This window comes from Poeciliopsis prolifica, unplaced genomic scaffold (genome assembly GCF_027474105.1).
Source record: "Poeciliopsis prolifica strain line A6 unplaced genomic scaffold, Auburn_PproV2 SCAFFOLD027, whole genome shotgun sequence".
Lineage (NCBI taxonomy): Eukaryota > Metazoa > Chordata > Actinopteri > Cyprinodontiformes > Poeciliidae > Poeciliopsis > Poeciliopsis prolifica.
Genome location: NW_026562402.1, coordinates 1,297,040 through 1,324,655, shown reverse-complemented (window position 1 = coordinate 1,324,655; position 27,616 = coordinate 1,297,040). Strand labels below are relative to the sequence as shown.

General features: G+C 38.3%; 1 protein-coding gene across 1 annotated transcript in view; it reads right to left on the bottom strand.

The window, feature by feature from the left end:
• LOC129371592 (plexin-A1-like) overlaps nt 1-27,616 on the bottom strand; it is a 260,658-nt gene that overhangs the window by 50,249 nt on the left and 182,793 nt on the right. Inside the window, exons 11-16 of the mRNA XM_055048267.1 lie at nt 19,415-19,511; nt 15,317-15,540; nt 9,506-9,657; nt 7,702-7,822; nt 6,881-7,017; nt 3,528-3,695 (exon numbers count right to left, since the gene is read on the bottom strand). Of these exons, the coding sequence (XP_054904242.1) occupies nt 3,528-3,695; nt 6,881-7,017; nt 7,702-7,822; nt 9,506-9,657; nt 15,317-15,540; nt 19,415-19,511 (899 nt within the window). The remainder of the gene's footprint in view (nt 1-3,527; nt 3,696-6,880; nt 7,018-7,701; nt 7,823-9,505; nt 9,658-15,316; nt 15,541-19,414; nt 19,512-27,616) is intronic.

The window sequence follows — 27,616 nt, the reverse complement described above, 5'->3', positions numbered from 1 at the left end:
CCATCCATCTTCTTACACCCTGGTCCATAGTGGGATCGGGAGTTGCTGGTGCCCATCTCTAGCTAACGTTCCGGATGAGAAGCGGGGTCACCCTGAACAGGTCGCCAGTCTGTCACAGCCATTTTTCAGTTGTTCTTTGGATGACCACCATGTCACACTCACTGTGATCTCCAAGGCTTTTAAAAAGTAAAGGAATAATATAAACTCTGGAAAACCTTTCTTTGCTGTGAAAGCAAAAAACGGTTTTCCACTGCTGCTCCTGGTACTCGCCAAATATTCTTAACCTTGTATTTTCCATGCCATGGTGACTCTCCTCCATACTCTACACATCAGCAGCAATGCTACCACCAATGCCAATAAAGTTACCAGACCTGATCAAAATTCTAAATTACCAAGTTACGCCAATCAAACATAATCTTCCCCCAAGAAAATTCATTATAAAATTCTGCATACATAGCTCTATGTGTTTTACAAGTGATTATCTGAATGGCTCCTAAATGATGGGAATACCAGAACTCCCCGAAGGAGTCATTATCAAGACAATTGCAACGGATATTTCAATTCTGCGGTGGAGCGATGCCAATCACAGAAGCAAACCTTAGTCACCCTTCCACAGTACAAGGACTGAAGAGTACATCACCTTCCCATGCATTACCACTGACTTCTTCTATATGCAGGTCTCTTTTCTTACTCAGCATTAATCTGACACTTATCCCAAATGGCTTGGTGCAGAGGCACTAACAGCAGAGGAAATGATTTGAGAGGAAGCAGAGACAGAAGCTCTTAATATCTTGGATTGGGAGTCTGGCAGGCTTACAGAAGACATTCATCTCCCGCTCTAATCCAACCAGGCTTAGAATAGCTGCAAACAGTAATGCAAGGGTTTGACAGGAGTAAGTGATAAAAGTAGGTACACTGTCTCTCACATTGTAGCTAGATATTAGACTCTAGCCTGACTATTCTTCTAAGCTTCTCAGAGTGTTTCTCTGCTGGCATTACCTCTATTATTCTTTGTCAAGGAGAACAACATTTATCCTCAGCTTTTTTTAAGATATAACTGCTGGAATGTCAAGACTCTTGTTAGTTGTAGGTTTCAGCCAGTCTTTACTGATGAGTGGATTTGTTTTGTGAGGGTTGTTCACAGTTAATTCTGGGAAAGCACAATTGTGTAATTTTTTTTTTTTTTGTCAAGGATTGTAACAAATCATATGATTAAGTGTTTTTAATGAAGTTATTGATACCTGTTTTTTTTTTTTACCTGTCAAGAAATTACTATTAAAAGTGCAACTATGCGACATTGGGGTAATGTGCATTAAGTGATACAGAGGTCAACGCAACTAATTTTCAAAGTGGGAAACAAGAACCGTTGCCATTCAAATAAGGTAGAGTTGGATGAGTCTAAGTAAGTTAGAAAAAGACTAGAAGAAAAGCAGGTGTTCAAAGTGAGGCCCATTTGTGGCCCTTGGACTGATTTTGTGCGGCTCCCCCAACTGGAATAAAAAAATGGCTGCAAATCAAACCAGTCCAGCACAAGATTGATGCTTTTTATTTGTAGTCAGGGTAAAATTACTACCCACATATTTTTCCTACAATGGAAAATGATAAGTATATCACAAAGTATTTGTCTTTTTATAAGCAATTTTTTATAAGTAGAACCATATTAATCCAGATAAGCAGACATAATGCACTCAAATCAGCTTCTACCCGATTTTTTAAACTTGGCTACATATAGCAAGTAAATTACCTAAATCCTGTTCTTAGTCTGAGAATGAATTTGTTCAATTAAATCCAAAAACATTTCATACAAGACATAACATTGGCAACTTTATTTGCTTGACATTTCCTAAAAGACACATCTACAAGTTGTGGAAAGTAGTAAAATTGAGGTTTTGTATCTTGATAATTAACATGAATAATTATTGTGGAATGATATACATAAATGTTTTATGTCTATTTAATTTTCTCAGGTATAAAGCAAATAATTGTCATAGCTTACAGAAACACTGTGATGCATCAGAATAAATTTAACTTGACATAAAAAAGACATGAAAACCTAAAAGAAAAGAAAAAAACAGTGCATAAGGAAAGTAATTAACAAGAAAGCCAAGGATTTACTTAGATGAACAGACTTTTAGACGAAATGTTTACTTTACTGCAACAAATGCATCAGAGGAGCTGGCAGGCTGCATGTCTTAAATGCCGAGCTGTCCTCTAGTCTAGATCATTCCCACCCTTCTTCCTTCCTCCTCAGCTTGATGGATATTTGTGCAGAGTCCCTCTGTCCCAGTTTCTCTCCTCTTTGTCTAAGTGAGTGTCTTGAGCTTAGGTACATGCTTGAGGGAACAGACAGCAAGACAATCAGAATAAACTCCTAGAGATAGCCTGTGAAGGTCTAATGCTGTTTGAGTTCCTCCTTTTATCTCTGGACTCGCTCCCTATTGTTTCTTTGCCAACCTTTGAGCTGATATGTTGCGTAGATAGAAATTGCTTTCCCTTAATTTTGCGTATGCCTAAATAAAATAATACAGGTAAAACCTTGCAAATTAATATCTTAAATATAAAAGAGCTCATTCTATGGCAAAAACTTTTTATCGGAAAATGTGAGATTTTTGGAAATTGGTGTGTTTCCATTAAACAGATTAAAATTAGAAATTCTGATTTGCGCAATTAAACAATCAACGCTTGTACAGGGTTTGCATGGTTACTTACAAACAAACCTGCTATTTTTGTGGAAATCATCATTCCGGAGCCTCCTGAAGTAGAACCTTGTTTTTGAGCTGACACACACAAACAAACCCACACAGGCTCTCAGTGGGTGGTCAGGAAAAAAAACTGAGCCTCATCTGATCCTTGGCCAGTTCTACTGGGCTAATAGAGAAGGCTTCGACACTTTTCCCTAACAAGCTCTGCTAGAATGTGCTGATAAGTAACTATAGGGAGGATGAAAGGTTTTTGACTTTTCCAAAAGTAGTGAAAAGGAAATGAGCTGTCACAGAGGTATTTATATCAAAAAGTTTTTGAAGGATTTTGTAATAAAGGACCAAATAATTGCTTCCACAACCACTCTTGCTCAACTGTTTCCTTAAAACATAAAAAGCAAAAAAAAAAATAGAAATCTCTAAAGCCACCACTGGTTTACCTCCATCTAAACATGCTGCCAGTGTTCTCACGCAGCACTTAACCCGACTCAGATGGCTTCCAAAATGTTTTCAACAAACTTCTTCTGGCACATCCACACACGCGCACACACCACAAAAAAACAGCCAACAACTTTCCTCAGCCTGTACTCCTCGTGGGACATTCTGGACCCGAAATCCAGGTAAAAAGAGAACATTTAAGTCACTGCATTTGGGCACAATTTACATGCTGGAATTGATTCTCAAAGGAAGCTGCAGCAAATCACATTATTGCTTCTCAAAATTGTTACTTAAGCTGATCTATTAGCAAACTGAATGGGCTCATAATAAGAACTAACTAAAAGTTTGTGGTTGAGCTCAGTGGCGTGACATCACAGTATCGTGGCTAACCTGGCAATGCTCCAGTCGGGCTCGATTTTCAGAACCGTGGGGTCTTCAGTGTAGTTAAATCTGACCTCTGGGTTCCGGAGCTCGGCGTCATCAATGTCCACCAGGACTGATGAACTACTTGGTGAAAGTACAGCTGGGGTAACGCACACAATCTCTCGTGCATTTCTCCTGAATCGGGAAGATGAAACAAATCATTAAGGAAGGTTATTTTACACTGTAGGCACTTAAGATAAATCAAATGTCCTAAACTCCTGTTAAAACAGCCAAGAAACCAATAAAATCTGTAATTTATTCAAAAATACAAATGAGGCATAGTGGTATGTCAAAATAATAGTTTGGATTATTCTGTCGTATTTGTGTCATGACTCAGAAACAACGAATTACATTTATAAGAACTTCTACCAACAGAAAAAAAAAACACTTTTTGAAATCATAAATGATCACTCTCTTGTTGTCACACTATTTGAACATTAAATGGTAATTATTTATAATCGAGTAAAATAAATGTAGTGTTTTTCCCAAAAACACTATAAAAAAAAACGGTTAAAACTCAGAGTGGTGATCATGTGTATTGAGACTTTTAAAAGTTGAGATGTCATTACAGTGTGATGGTTCCTGGTTTGCAATGACTGAAACAAAGTGTGAGACAAAGACAGACAAGATACATTAGACTGCAGTGACAGTGTGGAGCCACAAAACTGCTTTAAGAAACCCTTTAACATCTGTCTCACAGATGTCTGAATTTTCCCTTGACGTTAATGCTAGTTTGTTTACTTTATTTCTGTCTGCAGTGTGATCAGTTCTCTATGTCTTTAAATGACTGGAGCCAGTGGGATTATAAACAAACAGAACTATTTTCACACTCAATATTATTATGTGCCAACTTTTCGTCCTAATGGTTGAGCATAGTTGTTTTTCTTCCCTGGCGCAGGCTGCACGTTACAACTGGTTACAATCAGACCCACACAGGAACCAGAAACCCAACAGATTTTTATGCAATACTGGAAGGCAGTTCTCCTAATTCTGCATAAGATTTTTAGGATATGTTATTACTGAAAAATGTAGTTTCAAATAAAAAATTAATTATCCATTCATCCAGCAGCAGGCCTGTTGCAAAAAACAATAAATCAATTAATCAATCAATCACACAATACATTAAATGAGCTAGATAAGAAAATCAGTGAGATAAGTTGATTTGTTTTTGCTGTGTTCTCTCTTTTTCTACCTAAGAGACTGGATGACAAAAAGTTTCTCCCCTCTTCTGTCCTTAGAAAAGGCTCAACACAAAGGGAGCTAAAAACGTCAGATTTCCTCTATGGGACTAGAGAGACAAAAGCTAAACAATTATGAACTTTCCAAACTTTCCACATGTGCCCTTAATTCACAAGCAGGAATTACGCTATTCGCTCAACTGGATGAGGACAAGTGACTGTCACCTCACTACAAAAACTCCACAGAAAAGAATAGAGAGGGAGGGAGCAATGCTCCTGTCACCGTGTCAGTGATGGGAGACTGTTACCCGTTAAGCTCATGGTCTCCTACCGCAGAGCGTAGCACGAATGCCCCATGTGGAGGACCGAGCCGGGAAAACGCTGGTTTAACGGTATGGGTGTGACTGAGTGAGATACTTTTCTACCTGAACACGAGGCTGACTGACCTACAACCATTACTGTTTTCATCAAATTTGTTTAGTTCTAGTATGTATTTATGCAGAACTAAAACATTTTACACAAAAATGTCAATAATTATACAGAAATGTAAATATATTATCCTGAAAAACCTATTTATTGAAAAAAACACCAAAAAAAACAAGTTGATTTAGGAGTGAGATACATTTTAAAGTTGGACCAAGTGGAATATTTCAGACATTTTATTACAATAAAGATGTGGAGACTCTACTCCCTAGAGGTGGTTAACGGTTCACACAACATCACTAAGCTACGTAGCATATATCACATCGATCATGGCCAAATCTTAGCAATTGGGTAAAATCAGATGCAATCCTTTATAACTTTAGCAAAGTCCACACCTCCAGCAAGCAACGGCTTCTCAATATCCTACAGTCCAGACATGAAGCAAAATGAAGAACAAGTGACTCGTTTTCACCAGGCTGTGACTCGATCTTGGACAAGAGGAACACAACAGATATTTGTGGCTCTGTTAACATACTTAGGCCATTAATAGAAAAATGTAAAGAAGTGAAAGTTTTGTTAACTGATGTCTGTACCTGTTATTGTTCTGCTCTTACCAATGAATTAACAGTTAGTTTATTTGTCCCCTTAAGTGCATCTCAATCCATTTTTGTCCCATAGGCCAAATAATATTTTGACTCGCAGTCTTAAATACAGTCTTCAGTAGCTACATGATCTAGTATGTATTTAGCACAGTTGAGTGGTGGCTGCTTTTCTGGGTCATGATTTCACGGGAGCAGTATGTGTGTAATCTATAAGGATGCCTTAAAGTGTATACGCGCACTTTGATGTAGTGTTGCAGACATTACCACGTCTCTGTACACTATGGCGGCTGCAGAGGGAAGACGAATGTGTGTGAGAAATCAAAAAACAGGATGGAGAGTCTTCAACATCGGTCTGTAACCATAGCAACTCCATTGAGAAGAAAAAAGCCAGAGAGGGAAAGAAAAAAAATGAAGAAAAAAAAAATGTCCCAGCAATCTTCACAAGATGCCACAAACACAGTCCCACGGTTAGTGTGCGACAGATAAAGGCAGAGTTGAGGTGAGGGAACAGTTGTTGTGAAGTAGAGTCTGTGGGATTACTGCGAGGAGGCTGCCGCACAGAAGTGGCTGCTGTGACATCAAAGCGAGCATATGCTGGCTTCAATAGAGATTAGCTACGGGAGGCTAATCCATGAATTTGACATGCAAGCAACTGTGGTTATAGTTTGGATTTCTTTTTTTTTTTTGCTCTTCTTCCTCCATCCAGTCGATTAAGGGGAAAGCTTGTGTGAGTTTGTACAAAGAGATGCAATGTGTCGAAAGAGCAACAAGCACACACACACTCCGTCAAAAACATGTCATCTCACACACACACACACGCACACAAGAAAAATAAGATACAGCCTAACCTCACACACTCATTACATGCTTACATGTCTTTGGAATATCTTTATGATAATAACATGTTAGAGGCAAATATGAACAAATCTTCAAACGGTGAAACATTATGCAAATATGGTGTTTGGTGTATTCTCTTTTTTTCACCTGCAGTTTATTCAGGTTTAGTGAATCAGACGGAAATTGCTCTAGGTCATTTTTAAAATTATATAAGGATAATAATTTTCTAAAAATGAATTTCAAATAAAGAAAACATTAAGTTAAAAAAAGTGTGTCTTGCCTCTTAAAATGGCAGGGTTGTGGTCCGATGCTGACAGAAACGAAGCTGCCTGCGTTGAGGTAGCTTCCCTCAATGGTGACCCGGGTCCCGCCCGAAATGGGTCCCTGAGACGGCTGGATACGAGTGAAGTATGGAGTCTGGATGAAAGGAAAGCCAGAAAAATGGATGTGTGACCGATCAGTATGAAAGTATTTCACTGCCAAAAGCAAGAAATACATTTGCTTCATTCAGAAACTTTCTTGCTTCAACAATATTTTGTATCTCATCACACAAAGGTTTTCAAAGTTTTGCAGTTTTTGAATATATATATATATATATATATATATATATATATATATATATATATATATATATATATATATATATATATATATATACACAATATCCCAGAAAGCAATAACAGTTTTTAGAAAAGGTGAAAATTTGAAAAAAAAAATGTTTTGTTGTATTTTTGTTTTTGTTCTTTCATGATTTTTGTTAACAATAATAACCTTGGTTATAACAAGGTACAAAACTTGTTAAAATTAATTTTATATCATAAACACATGGAAGTTAGTCATTTTAAACCACTGGAAAATGCCCTTCATAAAACATTGTTCTGTTTTAATCACGGCTTTAAAACATTAAATCATTTTAATACATACACAGTACAAACAGAGGCATAAAATATGTGACTGAATCATTAAACCATCGTAATGAGAACCTTGAAGTCCATTTCAGCTGCACTTTTATGAGCAGAGCAGAATAGAAAATTTGAATTCAGTTCAGAAATATTTCTGAACAAATAACATCATAAATGCTCCCTGGAAGATTGTTCTTACCACAAAGGTGAATGGCCTTGGTGACAGAGCTCTGTAGTCATTGACGCAGGCTCTCACACACACCTCCACCTGAGCTTCCTGAACTCGGTAGCCAGTGGCATCGTTCAGAAGACAAACGATTCTGCAGAAGTACAAAGTTAGGTAACATTTAATAGTAGCTTCGAAATGTCAAAGTGGCAACATTCAAGCTAAAGGACTGACTGTTACACCCACAGCACGGGTTGCAGTGCAGCAAGGACCCCATAAGATTGGATCCTAATCTGAATCTAAGTGATGCTGGAAGAATGGAAAAGAGCAACGCATGAACCAAACGTGAAGGTAGCTCCAAGGCGACAAGAATAACGCACAGAATAATGGATGCGTGTGTGATATTTGAATTGAGACGCCCTCTATCTCAACATGCATCATTTCCCGACTAACTGCACTTCAGGGAGATTGTTTGATCTGCGTGAACTCAATTCCTCAGCCGCGTAGGACCCTGCAGAGGAGTGAATGTCAGGACAGAAGGATGAGAAAAATAAAAAGCAAGGAGCAAAGGCAGTGAGTTACAGGAGAAACACAAACCCGTGTCACTTTTCAACACGTTTCCAGGGTCAAGCGGGAACATTTGTCACTCATTTCAGGAGTTTAATTTGATGAGGTGACTACAGTTAGCATTTCTAAAAAACTCTCAAAACAGTTTAACTGTCACAAGCATATTACAGTTAAACTGTTTACAACCACAAACGAGTTTGTTTTGTTGCAAATTCATTTAAATGTTCAACAGAAATACAGCATGAATTTTAACAGGAAGAAAATAGAGATTCACAGTTTTCAATAATGTTTTGCAAATAAAGATCTGAAAAGTGTGACCTGCACTTATACTCAGCCTCCCTTGACCCAACATGAACAGTCTGTATTCTAAAGCATTGATGTCAACATTATTGTTAGAGTTGTTATCCTGCTGGAAAGTGAAGGTTCCTGTTAATGTTTTTTTTAAGCATCCCCACAGCATGATGCTGCCACCACCATGTCTCACCATGACACCGGAGGCAGTGTCCGGTGTCAATTTTGTTCTACACAGAATTTTGATGTACAACATGTGTTCATTACAACTGATAGGACAATTTCAATTGATTGGTAGTCACAAGTTAAAAGCTGTGCACATAATTATCACTGTGATATGCTCTGGTCATATGCAAATGAATTATTTGGTTAATTTTATTTAGTTTTGTAAATGCTCATTATAGCTTTAGTCAGTTTCTCTCTCCCTTCTGTTCCCTTCAAGAGGAATCCAAAATTTTGGCCACAGTGGCAGAGGATCACAAAAATCTGACTTTTTTAGCAGAAGAAGATGCAGAAATAAAGAAGCAATATTTTAATCTGTTGAACAAAGTTATCTGATTGGTGAAGAAATGAAGTCATATGGAACCTGCATAAAAAGCTTTATGCAGAGAAAATTATACCATTCTTTATTTTTTGGGGGTTGGTTTTTGCTTTTGTCCAGATAAAAAACCTTGTAGCTCCGCTACAAGAAGTGGTCATGGTTCACTCTTTCTCCCGGCTATTTTTAGCTAAGTTTAATGGATAGATGTGTCAAAGTCTGATTTTGAGTAGAAGTCATTGAATGGTTGTGGACATAAACACTACTAAATTAAAGTGAAAGCAAAAAAAAAAAAAAAATGATTAATAATAGAAAAATGCTTAACTAAATTACGCAGTTTTACACTTCAGGAGGATTTTAATGATCATTTTAAACTGTCTCTAACTGCATAAACCAGGCAGTTCAGTGACATCCAGACACACTTGAGGTTCTCTGACTTGCCTCTCAGCGCTGACATACTCCTGTTCGATGGGCACGCAGGGAACCTTTCCCAAGACCACTCCCATCTGGATGTCTCGGAACTGTAGGCCCAGGTTTTCCCCCCAGATCGTCAACCTGGTGCCCCCTTGACGAGGTCCGGTTTCTGGGAACAACTAGATCAACAGAGAGGTATGAGAGAGACACGAGAAAGAATGAAGGAGCGCGATCCATTTATTTTGCTTCTGATTCCGATATAAATATCTGAAGTTTGGTATCAACCAAAGCAAATCTGGTGCACAAAAACAGTCTTGAACTCATTCGAATCATTTTTTTTAAACACAAATACAAATCTACAGAATTACAAATTTATTTGATACATCTGCCTCAGTTCAGCACACTGAGGTACACCAAAGCTTCACAAGCTTAATCAAACATGTAAAAACAGCTTTAATTTGAACAGTCAGTGCAATTAGGAGTTTAGCTGCCAATGTAAAAGAAATAAATGGACAGAAACAACAGGTTGAGTATTTTGGTCAAACATATAAAAAGAAAATAATCTGGAACAAACTTTCTTTCAAATGGTTTAGAAAGAGCATTTAGGAATTCTAAAAATAATATAAAATACATCTTAAATGATGACACTGCTTCAAGCAGAATGTATAGAATTAGACTGAATACATATACACTTATGGATTGGGAATATTATGACCAATACCCAGTATAGAAATTTTGTCAATGCGAGCACTGATACAGAGATTAATTTTGGATCAGTGCAGCTTTAGTTATGGAGGAACTGAATGTTTTAAACAGTTATTTTCCACTCAAACAAACAAAACCGGCAAAGCATGAGATACTGTAGGTACACACTGCTTTTAATGAAGAAAAATCACCTTTTTGACAGCGAAAAAAACAAAAACAAAGTGGCGCAGAAAGTGCAAAATAGAAAAAAAGGGTTCACCAACACACAGAATGAAGCTGCCGTCATCTCAGTATGATTGAAACTTATTACGGCGCCTTGGCTTCATCCACAGGGCTGTGGTGGCGCGGTGCTCAGTTGCATCGACAGACCATAATGTGATTTATCTAGCCAGATTATGGTGCGTAACGGGGACAGGTGTGGTGTGACAAAACAAATATGGTGACTGATGAACGCCGCTTGTCACAAACACACCCAAACACACAATTTCTGCAATAACTTGCGTGCACAAACCCAGCCCCTAATGAGCATTATGAGGGAATTATGTGTAATCGTCCCAGTGCCCTGTTCTGCTGCCGTACTTGGCTGAGCAGCATGCAATCTTTCTTAGATCCTAGAAAACCAACCAACCAGAGCTGGAGAACTGTGGACTGGTTTCAGTAGGAATGTGTTTCTCCAAAGAAAAACTTGAGAAAATTTGAGCAGAAAAAGCCAGCTGAGATCCAAAATTAGAAAAAAAAAACGAGTCATGCAATGTTGGCTCTTCAACAAACCATGAGCACCAGCTGGAGGTTAATTGCCTTGTTAAGAAGAAAAAGGCAAGTTTTTTACAGAGGGGATGAATTTATTTAATCAGTTTTCAAGCTGAGGTAAAATTTAAATCTTTTTTCATGTTTATATATTTATATATTTTAAATGTATAGCATAAGATATTCAGAAGTACAAAGTAGAATTAGGGCCACTAAAGAAAAAGAAAATGTTTTCTTTTTTTTCCCAACAGAAAAAATTCAAATCAGAAAAAAAAGTCATAATTCTGACATTTTTCTTTGAATTCTGATTTTTGATCTCAACAAACTGAAGTCAGAATTTTGTATTTAAAGTCAGATTTATGAGAAAAAAGTAAAAAATATATATATAGATATATATATATATCTATATATATATATATATATATATATATATATATATATCTATATATATATCGTGGCCATAATACTCTTTCATACAACAAACAGTATGGCAAAAGTTTTTTTTTTTTTTTTTAAACATCCTCACATCTTTTGGCAGAAGTGTAAAACAATAATAAAAAAATAATAAATAAATCATAGAATAACCTTAAATTAAAAATGTTGGAAAAATAACTTTTATTGATAGAAAATCTTTGTTTTACCATGAAAATTAATACCATGCTCTAATAATCCTGGAACGTAATGAGAAGGATTTTTATCTGTTTTTTTCAGTCTTTTTAACATAGCATAAAGTCATGCTATATATATATATATATATATATATATATATATATATTATATATATATATATATATATATATATATACACTACTCTGGCTACTGGCTTTCTGGGGGCACAACTGATGTAAACAAGAGAATAATCTCATGTTTCAACAAACTTATAGCATCAGTTCCCTTACAAAACAAGTTATAATTACATAAGAAAAAGAAAAGCACCGTATATGGATACATAGGACCATGTGGACCATGAGTCTGTTGAATAAAGTAATGAAAAAAAAAAAAATCAAACAGGCCTTTAAAAATGAATATGAACAGCTAGTTATTGAGTGAATTTTACAAGAACTGAAAAACCTCACTGTAAAATCTTCTCTCTTAAGGAGAGAAGAAAAGATAACATTACCTTTGGCAGCAATACACTACAAACCCATGCAGGAGTTAATAGAGGTAGACATTGGACAGATAAAGTGTGTATGATAAATATGCTCAGTAATGATTGAATGATGATATGATGATGATGATGATGATGATGATGATGATGATGATGATGATGATCAAGGTACAAATAATGGATTATTTCCATGAAAACAAAACAAAAAAAAAAAAAAAAAAAAAACAGAGAATGGAGGGAACTAAGCGAAAATACCAAGGCTCGGGCAAAGGGAATCGCGGTGGAAAATTCTGCCCCAGTATTTGGAAGCTGACTCACTTTGGAACCTCAGGCGCCAGCAGGGCCTCAGCACTCCAGTTCCACAAACACAATAGCTGGTAAACACTGACCAGAGCGAGTAGCCATCAAGCTCCAGGGTGCAAATATGGACAACAGATGTCGGGGGGTGGAGATGGGGGCTCCAGATGGGTTTGTAAGGAAGACGCTGTGACACCACAAAACATAACATCAGCTAGCCACCGAGCCCTGGGACACATAAACACTGGCAGCGCCTCAGACAGGCAGGCAACACAGGCAAAGAAATAACCACCACACTTTTAAAGAGATTTCCACCATCACGGCTTTAAAACAGAGGAGGCACACGAGTGTTTGTAAGATACAGAAGCTTTACTAGATTCCATATTTACTGTACTACTGCATCCAAATCTGTGTTTTTCTCCCATCACAATTACATTCATAAGAGAGAGAGCTGCACAGAGAGCAGCTGAAACACTCACCATTAGCATGTAAGACATTCAAAGCAACTTTTCAGCAAAACAAATATTTAAGTTTTGTTTTACCACAATTATAATCTGATTTCATTGAGTCAAATTAAAATGAAGAAGAGCTGGGCTAGGATTAGCCTATGCCTGGTTGTAATAAACAACAATAGATTGTTTTTGCCCAGTTTTTTTTTTTTTTTTTCAGTTCAACAAGATAAAGAAGACTTATGTTGGTTAAGTTGGTTAATGCAATAAGACTTTTATTCTTATTGCATTAAAGTAGTTTGACCAAAACTTCACTGAAACAATGTAGGCCCAAAACAGATTAACTGACTAATCATATCAAATTTAGCCTGGAACCCAAAGCAGGCTTAAATGGATAGGGAGATTCCATCCATAATTTAGTCCATTGAATAGGTAACTTATCATACACTAGGTTTACATAAATTAGATGGTGACAAGTTGTGATACTGAAGTTATGAAGAAGAGTGCTACAGAGGGAATCACCCACAGACGTGTGATGACCAATAAAGTTTTTCTCATTTCGACACCTTTTTGTGTTCTTCTGTAAATCCATACTGAAAGTCATAACAGGGACAAAGACATGGAGGAAAACAATCCACAAACAAAAAGAAAGACAAAAAAAAAAAAGACTTCAATAAGCTTGAGTTCCAGGAGTGTTGCACAAAAACACACATGAAAGACAGTTAAAATAAAAAATAAAAAATGGAATCAAACCCAAACAAAGTTTTTTATGAGGCTGCCTCCAGAGGAGCAGTTTGATGTAACCGCATGTAATCTGTGCCAAGGGCAGGCACAAGGTCCCAACTAATATGAGTGTTATAATAGCAGCACATTAAAATAGAGCAGCTTTCATTCTGGGTTCAAGACACGTAGGGCTTTTGTGACCACAGGGACTTCAACAAAGGGAGCTGATGCAACATCCTTTCAAGATTCCCAAGCCTTGGATCTCCACAGGTGACATTACAGTCTTCGTGAGCCGACAAGACAAAGATGTGGTGCTCAGAAACAGACGGGAAGCTTTTCTTTGCAGTGAATTTTAGATTTTCAGAAGCGAAGCCATTGTGAACAGAATTGTGTATTTTAGCAGTAGCTGGTTGATGGCATTTGAGAGATCTTCCAAATGGTCAATGATGGTAAGAGTATAGCCAAAGTGGCTACAACAATGAAGTCAATGTTTTGTGGCATGGTAGTTTCAAAACCCTCTGAAGGATTTGTGGAAAGATCGCAGAGTGCATCAAGGAGTGAGAGAGGAGACCTACAAACCCGACTCAGAACGGGCCAGAACTCCAGCAAACTGTTGGGAGAAGCTGTGAGAAGGAAATCCAAAGTGCTTGATCCAAGTTGTACAGATCAAAGGCAATGTTAACAACTACTGAAATACTGAGGACATGTATGTAAACTTCTGATTTTGAAGACATTATTAAAGAAATCTCTGACTTATTGTCACACTTATTATTGGGGAATTTAGCAGATAGAAATAAGTTTGGTAATTCTAATTGACCCAACACAAGAGAAGACAATGAGAGAAAAGGTGCATGTCTTTTTTTATTATTTTTTTTTAATTTTGTCATATAAAAACGTCTTGTTTAGCTCTATTCAATTGGGGACCAAAGTGGCAACATTTGTTACATTTTCAGTTGGTGAGGTTCATTTCACATTGCATTAGGTGAAACCAATGCATGATCTCTCATGCTCTTCTTCAGAGCATGAAAACCTCTGAAGAAGATCCAGAGCTCAACTCCCTCCTTCAGGAGATGTAAACAGAAATGAAGTGAGATCATATTTTAGTTGTTGTAGAATTTTTATTTTGTCTTTGGCTAAAGATAATAAGCCATTTCACCCATTACAGCTGCATTTGCATATTTGTTTAGGTTGTATTTACCCAGAATGCCATGTGCCATAGTCTGCTTCTTGTTCCAGCCTGATTGGTGTTCACATATACATTCAAAACACATCAGAGTTCACAAAACCCAGTGGAAATGATTTGTAAACAGTGTTCATTTGACAACAATTTTTTTCAGCTGTACTAAGATTTAGGATCCAGGCCTTCATATAGAAATAGAGTTTGCTATTTTGGTCTGAATCAGAGTTCCCATTGATACGTCCCCAAATGAACCGAACATTCTAGGCAAGTGAACTAGAGTTTGATTAAAGAAGAATAAACAGGGCTGGTGTGAAGGCGCCCCAGGTGTTCTTTAGGAAACGGCCGGTGGACGCAGAGTTTTACAAATATTGCAAATAATACACAACACACCGTTGAATTAGCACATGACAAGAATGAATGGCATTTTAAAAAGACTGCCTGAATTGACATTGTGTTAAAACACGAGTCACTCATACTACTATTAATAATTCACACCTAGACATAAAACAACCCCCACCATCCTCATGAATGCTCACATACATATGGAGACTTTTCAAATTATAGTGAGTGGCTTCATCTTCCTCAAATGCAACCATGAAAAACATATGCAAACACCCACACTCCCTTACCTTGGTGATCTTGGGGTGAGTGCAACGGCTGTTTCCAGATGTGGCGTGCATCCACCCCCCACCTTCACCCAGCTGCAGAGGAACGTTGGAGTTCCCTCCCCCCGTACACTCCTGCCGCAGGGAGCACTTCTTCTCTTGGACACACCAACCGCATTCAAACCTGGGGTCAGCTTTCAGGCACATCCCACAGCTGTCTCGTAACGCCCTACACTTGTACAGGTGGGCTGCATAAGAGAGAGACAAAAAAAAAAAAAGAAACGACTGAAATGTAGCATCTGCAGAATGAAAGCTTTAAAACAGGAAATGTCACAGGAGTTAGTTTGAAATAGGTTTAAAGAAGTTTAGGGAATTTTCTAAGCTTCCATTCATATACCAACCAGCATGTGCAGCATTTGGCTAACATGGCCTGGCTGTGAAATAGCTTTACCTTAATGAGATAATTCATCTGAATTTATTTGCTGTTTAAAGGCAGACTGCCTCTCAAAAATAGTAAATTGTTTCAATGTGTAATAAACTTTGAAATGGTACATACTATATGTATGTAGAACAATTTAAAGGGCCAATGAAGCCTATTTTCAAAAAGATGAAATTATGTTTTGAACATTTTGATAAAGTCAGAACATATTAATTTGCTAAGTTGCAAAAAAGTGTAAACACATGTTTAGTTGATGATTACCACTCTGAGGCTAAAACAAGAAGTAAGTTCTGTTTCTACTGATAAAAAAAGTCATGTTAAAAAAAGAAGAGCACCTGAAGGGATACCAGTGAAATTAATTCAACAGGTAATGTCTGCTAATGGCAATGGGATTGATGATTAGTTACATTCAAAAAAGTTCAATTAAATTAGAAACTGCACCAACACGGCAGACTGGAGAAAAGTAATTAAAAGTACAAAATGAATGAATAAATAGATAATAAATAAAATAAACCTCTAGCACCTTAGGAGCCGAGTGGGAGATGAAAGGAAGCCGGGAAGGGGACAAATTTTAGCTCCACTTGTTAACAAAACAGCAACCAGGATTGTTATGAATTCAAATGTGATGCGACTCAGAGGATCAGAGGAGTTGGAGCCAGAAAAAGTAAGAAGAAAAACCAGACTCAAAGACCTCAGATGAGGAGTGAGTAGTCAGCAGGGCAAAGCGTGCAGAGAGACACATGCAAACAAGCAGCAAAAACTACCAGTGGATGCTTAGCATTTCTGATTTATGCATAATCTGCTAATTGGAATCATAATTATCGCAGTTAACGCAACATTGCCAGCACCTGCAGGCAGATTTTTTTCCTTCTTTACCATCACAGCAGATAAAAAGATCTGAGGTTAAGATGGAAAAACAAAAATGAATCTCCATCCTCCTCCTCCTTGTTCAGCAGACGTTCGGCGGTCGGACTTCAAAGCGGGCTTCTCCAGTATCCATCTGCCTGCCTCGGCCCTCGGTTTGGCCCTAATCTGATTAGCTATGGTTCAGCTTAAAAGTAGTGCGACACTAATTAATCTGGACCAAATGAATGATTTAATTAACATTTACATCTCGACTTTACACCGGAGCAAAGCCGGGCTGGCTCTGAGCGGCTCTGCCCCGAAACGGATAACGCAGCTCTGATTCAGGAGGAAAAAAGAGACGAGGATGGAGAGAGGAGGGATTAACAGAGGATGGAGAGAGGAGGAGGAGAACAGAGGAAAGGCTCTTTATGAGATTTGTATGAGAGAGTACAATGTCATAAAACATATTTTCAAAGATTATTAAACTTTTAACATTAATTACTGCATTAAATTTAACAATCACAATGGGGAAAATGTGAAGGTTTAGAAAGAGAAATAATCTCTTCTAATCTCCCGTTTAACTCCTCAGACCTCACCGGTGTGCACCGAGCTCATTGCAAAATATCAGTTGTGTGTTGTAACAAAGCCGAGGGATTATGTCAGGAAGAATCATAACAGAGGAAATACGTAAAAAGATAAAAAGAAGGTACAATAACCTGGTTGCATAAGTGTGTAGACCTTCAGATAAATAATTTGTTATATCCAACTGCAAAGATCAAAAGGAAGACAGAAGTCCTTTCCTTCCAAAGAAGACGTTCAACCTCTGCTATAATCTTCTAAAAGCCAGTGGAAAAATGTGTAATAGTCTGAGGAAACAACCATAATACATTTGAAATTGGTCCACAATTTAAAATGTTGTGCTTAGCATGAGAAGATGAATACACATAACTCCAAGGACATCATGTCCACAGAAAAATATGGGGGTAGGAGTTTCATTATCTGGGGTCACTCTGAAGGTTTTGACCCAGAACTTTAGTTATCTGCTATAAGGTTTAACTTAAACGAGGGATAATAAACAGTCAACCCAAACATCCACTACAAGCAACAATAAAAATGGTTCATTATAAGAGAAGAAAGTTTTGGGACGACATGGCAGAGTTCGGAATAAAATGCAACAGAAGATCTGAGGAGTCACTTTAAGAAGATTTTGGAAAATGGATGACCCTACCACAGAAAAGAGTGAACATTTAAAGGGGAAAATTACAGTATTAAAGTAGAAAAAGGTTGAAAGGACTGACGCAAAGAAGGATAGAAACAAGGAATGACACAAGAGACGAAAAAAAATGACAATGAAGAAATGGTTCACAAAAGAAAGAAATTATAAACAAAAATAATGTCAAGAAAAAGATGGAGAGAAAGAAAAATAAAGGAAGAAATACAAGGATGAGAAGAAAATATAACACAAAGTAGAAAAGAAAGGAGGGAAGAATATAAGAATTAAATGGGCGTAAAAACAAAGAAAGAAAAAAAAGATAAAGGTGAAAATATGAAGTTAAGGACACAATCTTGGATGACTAATGTAAAAATAACAGTATTTCTTTAAAATACTGTTATTTTTACAACAGATTAACAAACCATAGTATTTTTCAGTCTTTGTGTTGTTTTTGATCAGCAGTGGTTTAGAACCTGCTGCTCTCTTATGGACACACTGTTTGCCGAGTCTCATTCTACTTGTGAATGATGAACTCTGATCCTAATCAAGGTGAGTTGGGTTAGATCCACGTTGCTTGGAGCATTTATGTGCTTCTGGTTGAGGATGCTTTTAGCCTACTTCATGTTGTCAAATAAGTTCCACATCATGTTTCTCCAGTCTGGGGTTGGACAGGAACTGAACCAATGATTAAATGCAATGACTAGCTTTTGATAGCCTCAATAAATGAAAACACCATTTGAAAGCGTCCTTTTTGTACTTACACGTGACAATAAATCATTAAAACACAGTGACTATGAAAAGAGCCATGATTGCTGAGTATGCATTCTGTAACCAAACTGCTCATCTGTCACCATCGTACCAAAATGAGGTCAAACGTAACGTAACGGGAAGTGATGAAAATCTCCTCATATGTCATTTCAGGAGGGAACAGAAGCAGAAGTTACCAGATTAGAAACGGTTAGTTAATCCACGCGCATTCAGAAAACGGGACTGTTTGACACGGTCGAGAGCGAGACTCGCATTATCTTGTGTAATGGGACGTCTAAAATCATTAGCCTCCACCTCCCAATGTATTGCACTTGATGAAGAATTTACAATTTGTAATTGTTTTCCACTTCATGCACAAATAGTGATTAAAATAATAAATACCATCCCTCTGTGTCGCTTCTGTTTTTTTCCCTTTATCATCCCTTTTTATTCACATCTACCCCCTGCCATTACTCAGTGCATTCATCAACCTGTCACACACCCGTCGCTGCTCTCTTTTTCCTCCATCCTGTTGGTTTACCCTATTTGTTTATCTTGCTGTCTAACATCTATCCCTATTAATTTCAGTGTTGGGGTTTTGTTATCATCACCATCCATCAATCACTCCCTCCGCTCTTCCCATATCCCCAGAGACGAGAATAGTGATTTTCCTAAACAAACGCCACACTTTCACCTTTCTTGCTGATGGCTGTCAAACATGAAATTACAGAGTTCCGCTGAAAGGGGAAGCGTTACGTGCCGATGTTGCTTGGCGAAACTTTATTGTGAGCAAACAAATGGTTGTGTCTTTCACCGAGGAAAAAACAAAAGAAAAAGACAAAAAGAGAAAAAGTAGGAAGGATAACTGTTCTCTTACCTTGAATGTTGAACGGGTTGTCAATGACAAAGTTTCCGTTCCACACAACGGAGAGGTCAACCGGCAGGTCACTGATGGCGCCGCCCTCATAGTCGTACTGCGAACAGAAAGAAAAAAAAAAACAGACACAAAGAGCGTGAGAGAAATTGGTGATTCATGATGGGATCCAATGCAAATTGGGCAAACTCCGGCAGAAATTGTTTCATTTGCATAGTGATTCAGGCTGGGCCACTCTTCGCAGATGCCTGCGACATAGCCCCAAGAACACACAAACCCAAATCTTCCAAACAGACATGTTCCATAAATACGCTGAAAATGCAGGTTACGGGCGAACGGGCTCAGAGAAGTGGAAACGGATGGAAACGGAGGATGCGGGGAGACGAGACAGGATGTTGACGAAGAGAAGACGAGGAGGAAGGATGAGGGCACAGCAGAGGTGTGGAGGCAGCCAAAAATCAAACGGTGACGTGTGTGAAAAGGTCCTTTAGTCGTTTAAGCACAAGTTAAGTGGTGGGATGAGGGGGGAAAAGACAGATAAGATGCAGAGCAGAGGAAAGTGAAATTGGCATTTCCAATTTGCTCACTGACACACTGGATTTGGTAGACGGAGCTCGACCGTCCCGTGTGGGACACACACTCACACACACACACAAACTCCTGATACAACTTGAATTTCTAGAAAGCAGTTCATAGTCATGTCAAGTGTATTTTTACAGAACATTCCATCAACGAGACAGTTCAAAGTGTTTTTCACCATAAAAACATCATACAGTCACAAATTATCCACAAAGCTCGAAACATTTCATTTTATCAATTGTCTTAAAAAAAAATCATCAAAATGTTCTAAATTTGTATCAGAACATTTCTGGTTCTGATACAGAAACCAGAAGCCCTGAGACGTCTGGAAGGTTGATACAACAGCAGCAGGTCTTTAATGTATTCTGGTCGAAAGACAATCAGTGATTCTAAACTACTCATGGTATTTTAAAGTCTATTCTCTCAGAGGAAGGACTTCAGAACTGGGTGATATTCTCTATCTACCTGGTTGTAGTCAGAACCCCAGCAGCAGCGTTCTGGATCAGCTACTGCTGGACCATTGATTTGTTAGACAGACCTGTGAAGACACTGTGCAGTAATCAAAGCATGGATGAGTTTCTTCATGCGTTTATCTTTAGCTCAGATCTTGGTGAGACAGTAGTCCTCTAATACTGGTAATGTTCTTCAGGTGATAGAAGGCTGATTTTGTAACTGTCTTTTTTTTTTTTTTTTTTTATGCTCAAAACTATTTTTGCCAATTAGGCATGCATACACTTTTAGTATGAATCCTTTGATGAGACTCCAGATCTCAATCCGATTTGTGTGCTTCACTACTTTTATTTAAAGAATCTTGCTTTGGTATTCCTGAAAAAGAGAGGTGGTAAAGTTAGGGTGAAGCTGTCACAATGAAGAGAAAGAAGTGGCAAAGAAAAGAGAGACATTGTGAGGAGTCACTGTGGGACTGTGGCCCTCTGTTGAGACATGAAGAAGATGAGATGACCACAGACCAATTAAACCACAGGATTCTGGCAGGTCAACAGCTTCTTAAGATAAGGATTTAACAAAGACACAAAGGAGCGGCTGATTAAACATCCTCCCTTCCCACTCGTGCATTGTGACCATGATCCATCACACATGAGGTAGGCTGTTGACATTATTAGCATCACTTTTGCATCCCACTGGCAAGTGCTGTGTGTACAGCAGCCTAGCGAAACCACAAGACCCTTCTCCCCCCCATACTCACTACTTCTTCTCTACTCCTCCATCTTTGTGGCACGGCCCCCATTAAACTTTCAGGGTTTCAACTTGTCTGCCTTCACCAAAACACTGGCTGAGCTTGTTCCCCTGTCAGTCCCTGCCCACCGTGCTGGCCACCGCATCATGCTTTATTCATGCTGTCACATGGTTTAAAATGCCAGGACAAACCGCACTGTGACACGGGGCGTCACCCGCTGTCTCACTCACTTTCCGTGGGGAGAAACAGGAAAAGTTGGACACTGGTGTTAATGATGGACCACAAGAAGAGAAAGGAAGACACAATTGGGGAAATAAGAAAAGATGGAGAGCACCCTAAAAGGATGAAATCACTTGATAAACTCCTTTATGAACATTTCAGAACTAGAAACATACAAACCGCAGCTACAATCACTGTTTTATTGAGCTAACATTAGCATTAGCCTGGATTCTTCTTGTGTAATGCTTTGTTTCTTTGTAAATAAACTGAAGTGATATTAGTGCTATGTTCGACTTTTGATGAAGTGACAAATATTTGGGGAATTGTGAAAAACAATAAGTGTCCTAAGAGTGAGTAGCGTTTATGCAACAACCTTCATGAAAACAAAACATTTTTGAAAAAAAACAAGAATTCCTTGATAAAAACATTATTCAAAAACCTGAAAAAGACTTTCTTAAGCATGACAGGAAGATACTGACCAGCAGCTTTAGAGTTGTTAGCATTAGTGTGTCTTTTGGTGAATAGAACAAATTCTAAAACTATTGTTTTAGAATTTAGCTCAGCTACAAAACTATGGTTTTGTAGCTGAATGTTTTGACTCAGAAAATCTTCCCTCATATTTATTTATTATTTTTTATGCAGGATGTTATATAAAAATGTGAATAAAAACAAAGCACAGATAAAATTTGCAAATGGTTGTTCAACAAAAAAAAATTATATATATTATATATATAAAAAAAAAAAAAAAATTCCCTTCTCACCCACCGCGGGTGGTTCTTATCCTCTGAGCTCGGGTCCTCTACCAGAGGCCTGGGAGCTTGAGGGTTCTGCGCAGTATCTTGGCTGTGCCAAGGACTGCACATTTCTGGACTGAGATGTGATGTTGTTCCTGGGATCTGTTGTAGCCACTGCTCCAGTTTGGGGGTTACTGCCCCGAGGGCCCCGATGACCACAGGCACCACTGTGGTCTTCACCTTCCAGGCCCTCTCCAGTTCCTCCCTGAGGCCCTGGTATTTCTCCAGTTTCTCGTGCTCGTTTTGCCTGATGTTGCAATCACTTGGTATTGCTACATCTACCACAACAGCTTTCCTCTGTTGTTTATCCACTACGACAATGTCTGGTTGGTTCGCCATTACCATTTGTTGTCTGTCTGGATCTGGAAGTCCCACAGGATCTTAGCTCTGGCGTTCTCCACCACCTTTGGGGGTGTTTCCCACTTTGATCTTGGGGTTTCCAGTCCATATTCTGCACAGATGTTTCTGTACACTATGCCTGCCACTTGGTTATGTCGCTCCATGTACGCTTTCCCTGCCAGTATCTTGCACCCTGCTGTGATGTGCTGGACTGTCTCAGGGGCCTCCTTGCACAACCTACACCTTGGGTCTTGTCTGGTGTGGTAGATCTGGGCCTCTATTGCTCTGGTGTTTAGGGCCTGTTCCTGGGCTGCCAGGATGAGGGCCTCTGTGCTGTCCTTGAGTCCAGCTTTTTCCAGCCATTGGTAGGATTTACTGATATCAGCCACTTGGGTTATTTGCTGGTGGTACATCCCATGTAGGGGTTTGTCCTCCATGATGGTATCTCTGGCACCTCAACCTCCGTTCCCTGTTGTCTGAGACATTCACTGAGCACATTGTCTGTTGAGGCTTTGTCCCTGATGTATTTATGGATCTTAGTTGTTTCGTCCTGGACAGTGGTTCTCACACTCACTAGTCCTCTGCCTCCTTCCTTGCGGCTCGTGTACAGTCTCAGGGTGCTGGATTTGGGATGGAACCCTCCATGCATTGTTAGTAGCTTTCTGGTCTTAATATCTGTGGCTTTTATCTCCTCCTTTGGCCAGCTAATTATTCCAGCAGGGTATCTGATTACTGGCAAGGCATAGCTGTTTATCGCACGGATTTTGTTCTTGCCATTGAGCTGGCTTCTCAGGACTTGCCTTATTCGTTGGAGGTATTTAGCTGTGGCTCCTTTCCTTGTGACCTCATCGAGGTTGCCATTTGCTTGTGGTATACCTAGGTACTTGTAACTGTCCTCTATGTCTGCTATTGTTCCTTCTGGGAGTGAGACCCCTTCTGTGTGGATGACCTTCCCCCTCTTTGTGACTAGTCGACCACATTTCTCTAGTCCGAATGACATCCCAATGTCAGTGCTGTAGATCCTGGTGGTGTGGATCAGTGATATATATATATATATATATATATATATATATATATATATATATATATATATATATATATATATATATATATATATATATAAACTTTCAGAATTCAAAAATGCCTAAAAAAGATACAATTTTTTTTAAAATAATGACTGAGTTTTAAGTGTTAAGTGTTCTGAGCTGGTGAAAGATCATGCATGTATATTTAAATTAAAATTTCTATATCAACTTGATGATGGTTTTGCATGTCACGGTAACTTTACATTTCTAAATTGATGTAATTTTGTTTTCCCAATAAAAGACTATGGGGAATTAGCCAACACGTACATAATATTTAATATATCAGACAAGTCAAACATCAAATTGGATGGGTTTTTTTTTCCACTCTCTCGGGATCATCACCAATTGCACTGGATTTAGTAAAAAATCCCACCATATTTGCAAAAATAATTCAATGTGAATGATCTTTGCTGACTGATAGTAGTCCTAATGAAACACTTCCTGTTCATGTCAGATTTTATCTGATAAATGAATGAAGCAACTTGAGAAAAGCAATCAGTGGAGCATTCATTTAAGTCGTACATTAATAAACATATTTTTTTCTCAACTACTAATATTCTTCTGCCTTGTGAAATGTAAAATTTGACTCTAATTAGATTCCAAAGCGTGGGCAGGGTGCTCAGTTTACAAGACTGAAGAAGCATTTGCTTACACACAAAAAGTCTAACAGCCTTTTTTCTTCTTCTACTGTCTAGGAGTTCACCAAATATCTCATGTAATCTTCTGTATGAACATAAAAAATATCTCAGTGATTTTCTTCAGGCTCATATAATGATGAGACGAGCTCAACTAATTACATCCAATTAATAAATGACTTGCAATCAAACTAACTAGCATGTATGTGCAGAAATAAATTCATTTGAGCTTCATGTCACTGATATTTTGAGAGTCACAATCAAAAAAATCACTTTGTCTGAAAAAAGTCTGGATAATAAAATTCCCATTTAAAGACAAATGACAACAAATGTTCCATTGCTCTGATATGTTTTTCATTTTATTTTTGTCTGACTCCAGACTTTTGATTACAGGAAAAAAATACGACTGGAAGCAAAGAAAGGAAGAACAAAGTAAAAGAGAAACCAGTAAAGGTATGTTTCTTTGTTTTGTCAAGTTTTGTTTGTCTAATAAAATTTTCCTGAATTTGAGACATTTTCTTCTCTAAAAGTGTCCTGTTGAAAATCCAACAGCAACATGTCTCGTTTTTATGAAACAATGATTACGTCATGTAAGAAGATTAGGACACCCTACAAATGTGTTTGTTTTTCTGACATTTTTACTACAATTTATTTTCAATTATCTAATCAAAACTTAAAATTTAAAAACAGAGGCCCAATTTCAAGGCGTTAAATCAGGAAGTAAAATTATTTTTAGTCATATCTAAAAAAAAAAAAATATATATATATATATATATATATATATATATATATATATATATATATATATATATATATATATATATATATATATATATATATATATATACAACCTAAAGTAACATATTTACTTGATTTTGCTCTAAAAAGACGCAAGTTCTTTTAAATGAGTAACAAAGGATTGCAGGTTTCAATTGTGACTCATTCTCTTATTAAGTTCCAAAGTTTTTGGCAAGTCAGTGACTTCTAATGTACCTTTGCTCTTAAAGTGGTGTCAAACCCGGTACTGGTGAAGCCCTGTAGGTTAAAGTCGTACTGAGACACCCCTCTACTGGCCTACTGTCCTGACTTCCCTCCCCAGAGCCCCCAGAGCTGCTGGAAATGAGTAATCAGACTCATTACTGAAGCCTCTGGCCAGCTCCTTTATGTCACTGCATGTAATTAATCTACCTGAGACAACTCATAGTGTGGCCCCCCTAGGGAGGCGAGTGGAGAGGAGGAGAGAAAAGGGGAGGAGGACGCCTCAAGAAAGTTGTGTGAATGAACATGGAGGATCGCGCCAGTGCAGATGAGAAGGAAGTGAGAGGAATGGTGTTAGGAACAGAGTAAGGATTAGCAGAAGGGGGAAGACGGGCACCAAAAGAACGAGGGAAACTAGTAAAAAGGGAAAAAAAGCACAATGACAGCGGGAGGAGACAGAGTGTAACCATGGAGGATGGAGTGAGGATAGGGAGGGGACAAGAGAGGGAGGCGAGGTGACAAGAGGGTAAAAAAAGAGAGGGAAGGGAGGAGGTGCAGAAAGTACAAGGTGAGCACAAAGCCGTCCATGGCCTCATTACAGTAACACAGCAGCCTGGCTTGGGTTCATTCGTTATCTGCTCCTGCACTCGTTTATTCTCCCGCTACATGAATCGTCTCTATGGACTGCGTGTCTCCATGGACTGTATGAATAGATATGGTTGTGGTGTGTCTGCGTGTGTGTGTACGCACATATGCCTAAGCGTCTAAAAAGTGCCGATGTTAACAAAACAGAGCAGCTGGCAGGCGAGGCCAGAGGAGGCAGAAAAACCAGCAGCTGTGCACGTCGAGCTGCGCGTCCGTGTGCGGGTCATCCTGGAGTAATTAGTCATGTTGAAGGATACCAGAGTGTGTGTGTATGTGTGTGTGTTAAAATACACCGCTATCACACATATGTAGCAGGCAGGTCCCTCATTTCATCCTGTCTCTACTCAGTTCAACAGAGGCTGGATAAACAAACAATGTAAAACTGCCTCAATGTTAGTTTTTGTCACATATGAACAAATTCATGGCTCGATAAAAAAACTTTTCCAGATTTCAGAGCTCTAATTAAGCTGCATCTTCCCCACAATCTGGGGATTATTTCTATTTCCAATCTACTTTAAAATTATTATACACTGCTAAGTTTGGTTCAGTGTAAATCAAAATTTTTTGAGAATAGTTTGCTGATAGCCAAGGATTCTGAAACTACAGCCTTAAATTTACACACACACCCCCCCCCCCCACACACACACACACACACACACGCACACACGCACACACGCACACCCCCACAGATACACACACACACACACACACACACACACACACACACACACACACACACACACACACACACAAAAGTCTGGCATATTTGATCTTCTTTTTTACTATTATATTTAAATTGCTTGGTTCAAAGGCACAGACCAAACTTGTAAACATAGATTTTAAGTAGATTCGAAGCCAAGGTTTTGTAAAAGCTCCAATTTTAATGTGCGTCTTGGAATGTTAGTTTTGTTGGGACACCAATAAAAAGACAAACTTGCTACTAGCTAAATTAGTGTAATTTTCCTCATGGACACGAAAAATGCCAATGGCGGATGTTTTATGTTTAGACCAGACACAGATTAAGATTTATGACCTCAAAAATGAAGTATTAATGGACCAATGAACGTGAGACTTTCAACACATTATAAGCTCTCAAGTATAGTGAAGGTAGCATCATGTTGTGGGTTTGAATGACTTCAGCTATAAAACCAGAGGCAGAGGACTTCGTCCAAATCTTTTAACTGCACTAAAAAAAGAAAAAAACAAAATCTAGATTGCTGACATAGCAGGAAATGGTGAAATATTCAGCCTGAACTTGGCTGCTGATGACCAAAGAGCATATACTTTCTAAGAAAGCATCTTGCTGAAAGACGTTTATCCAAACCTTATTTGGAATCCCCAGTATGATAAATTCAAGCATGTATGTATACTGTGGATTAGAAAACAAAATCCAAAATAATCTATTTTTTGTTTTGTTTTTAAATAACTGAAGATATGTCATCATTAGACTCTTCAAATAAATCATTATGAATCCCAAAGTGAATCTGCCTGACACCAGTCAGATTAAGATATGTTTTCAGACACACACACGCAAACACGCACACACACACACGCCCACGCATACTCGCATGTGCATTCACACACCCAGAGGCATTCATCTTCCCAAATTGGCTGTGCCAGAGTGTGCCAGATGCATGGACTTGCAGCAGGAAGTTAACACAAGCACACACATGCATAGTTTCACACACACTAGACCTATCTATGTGTGTCAGTGCAATAAATCATGTAAAGCAAAT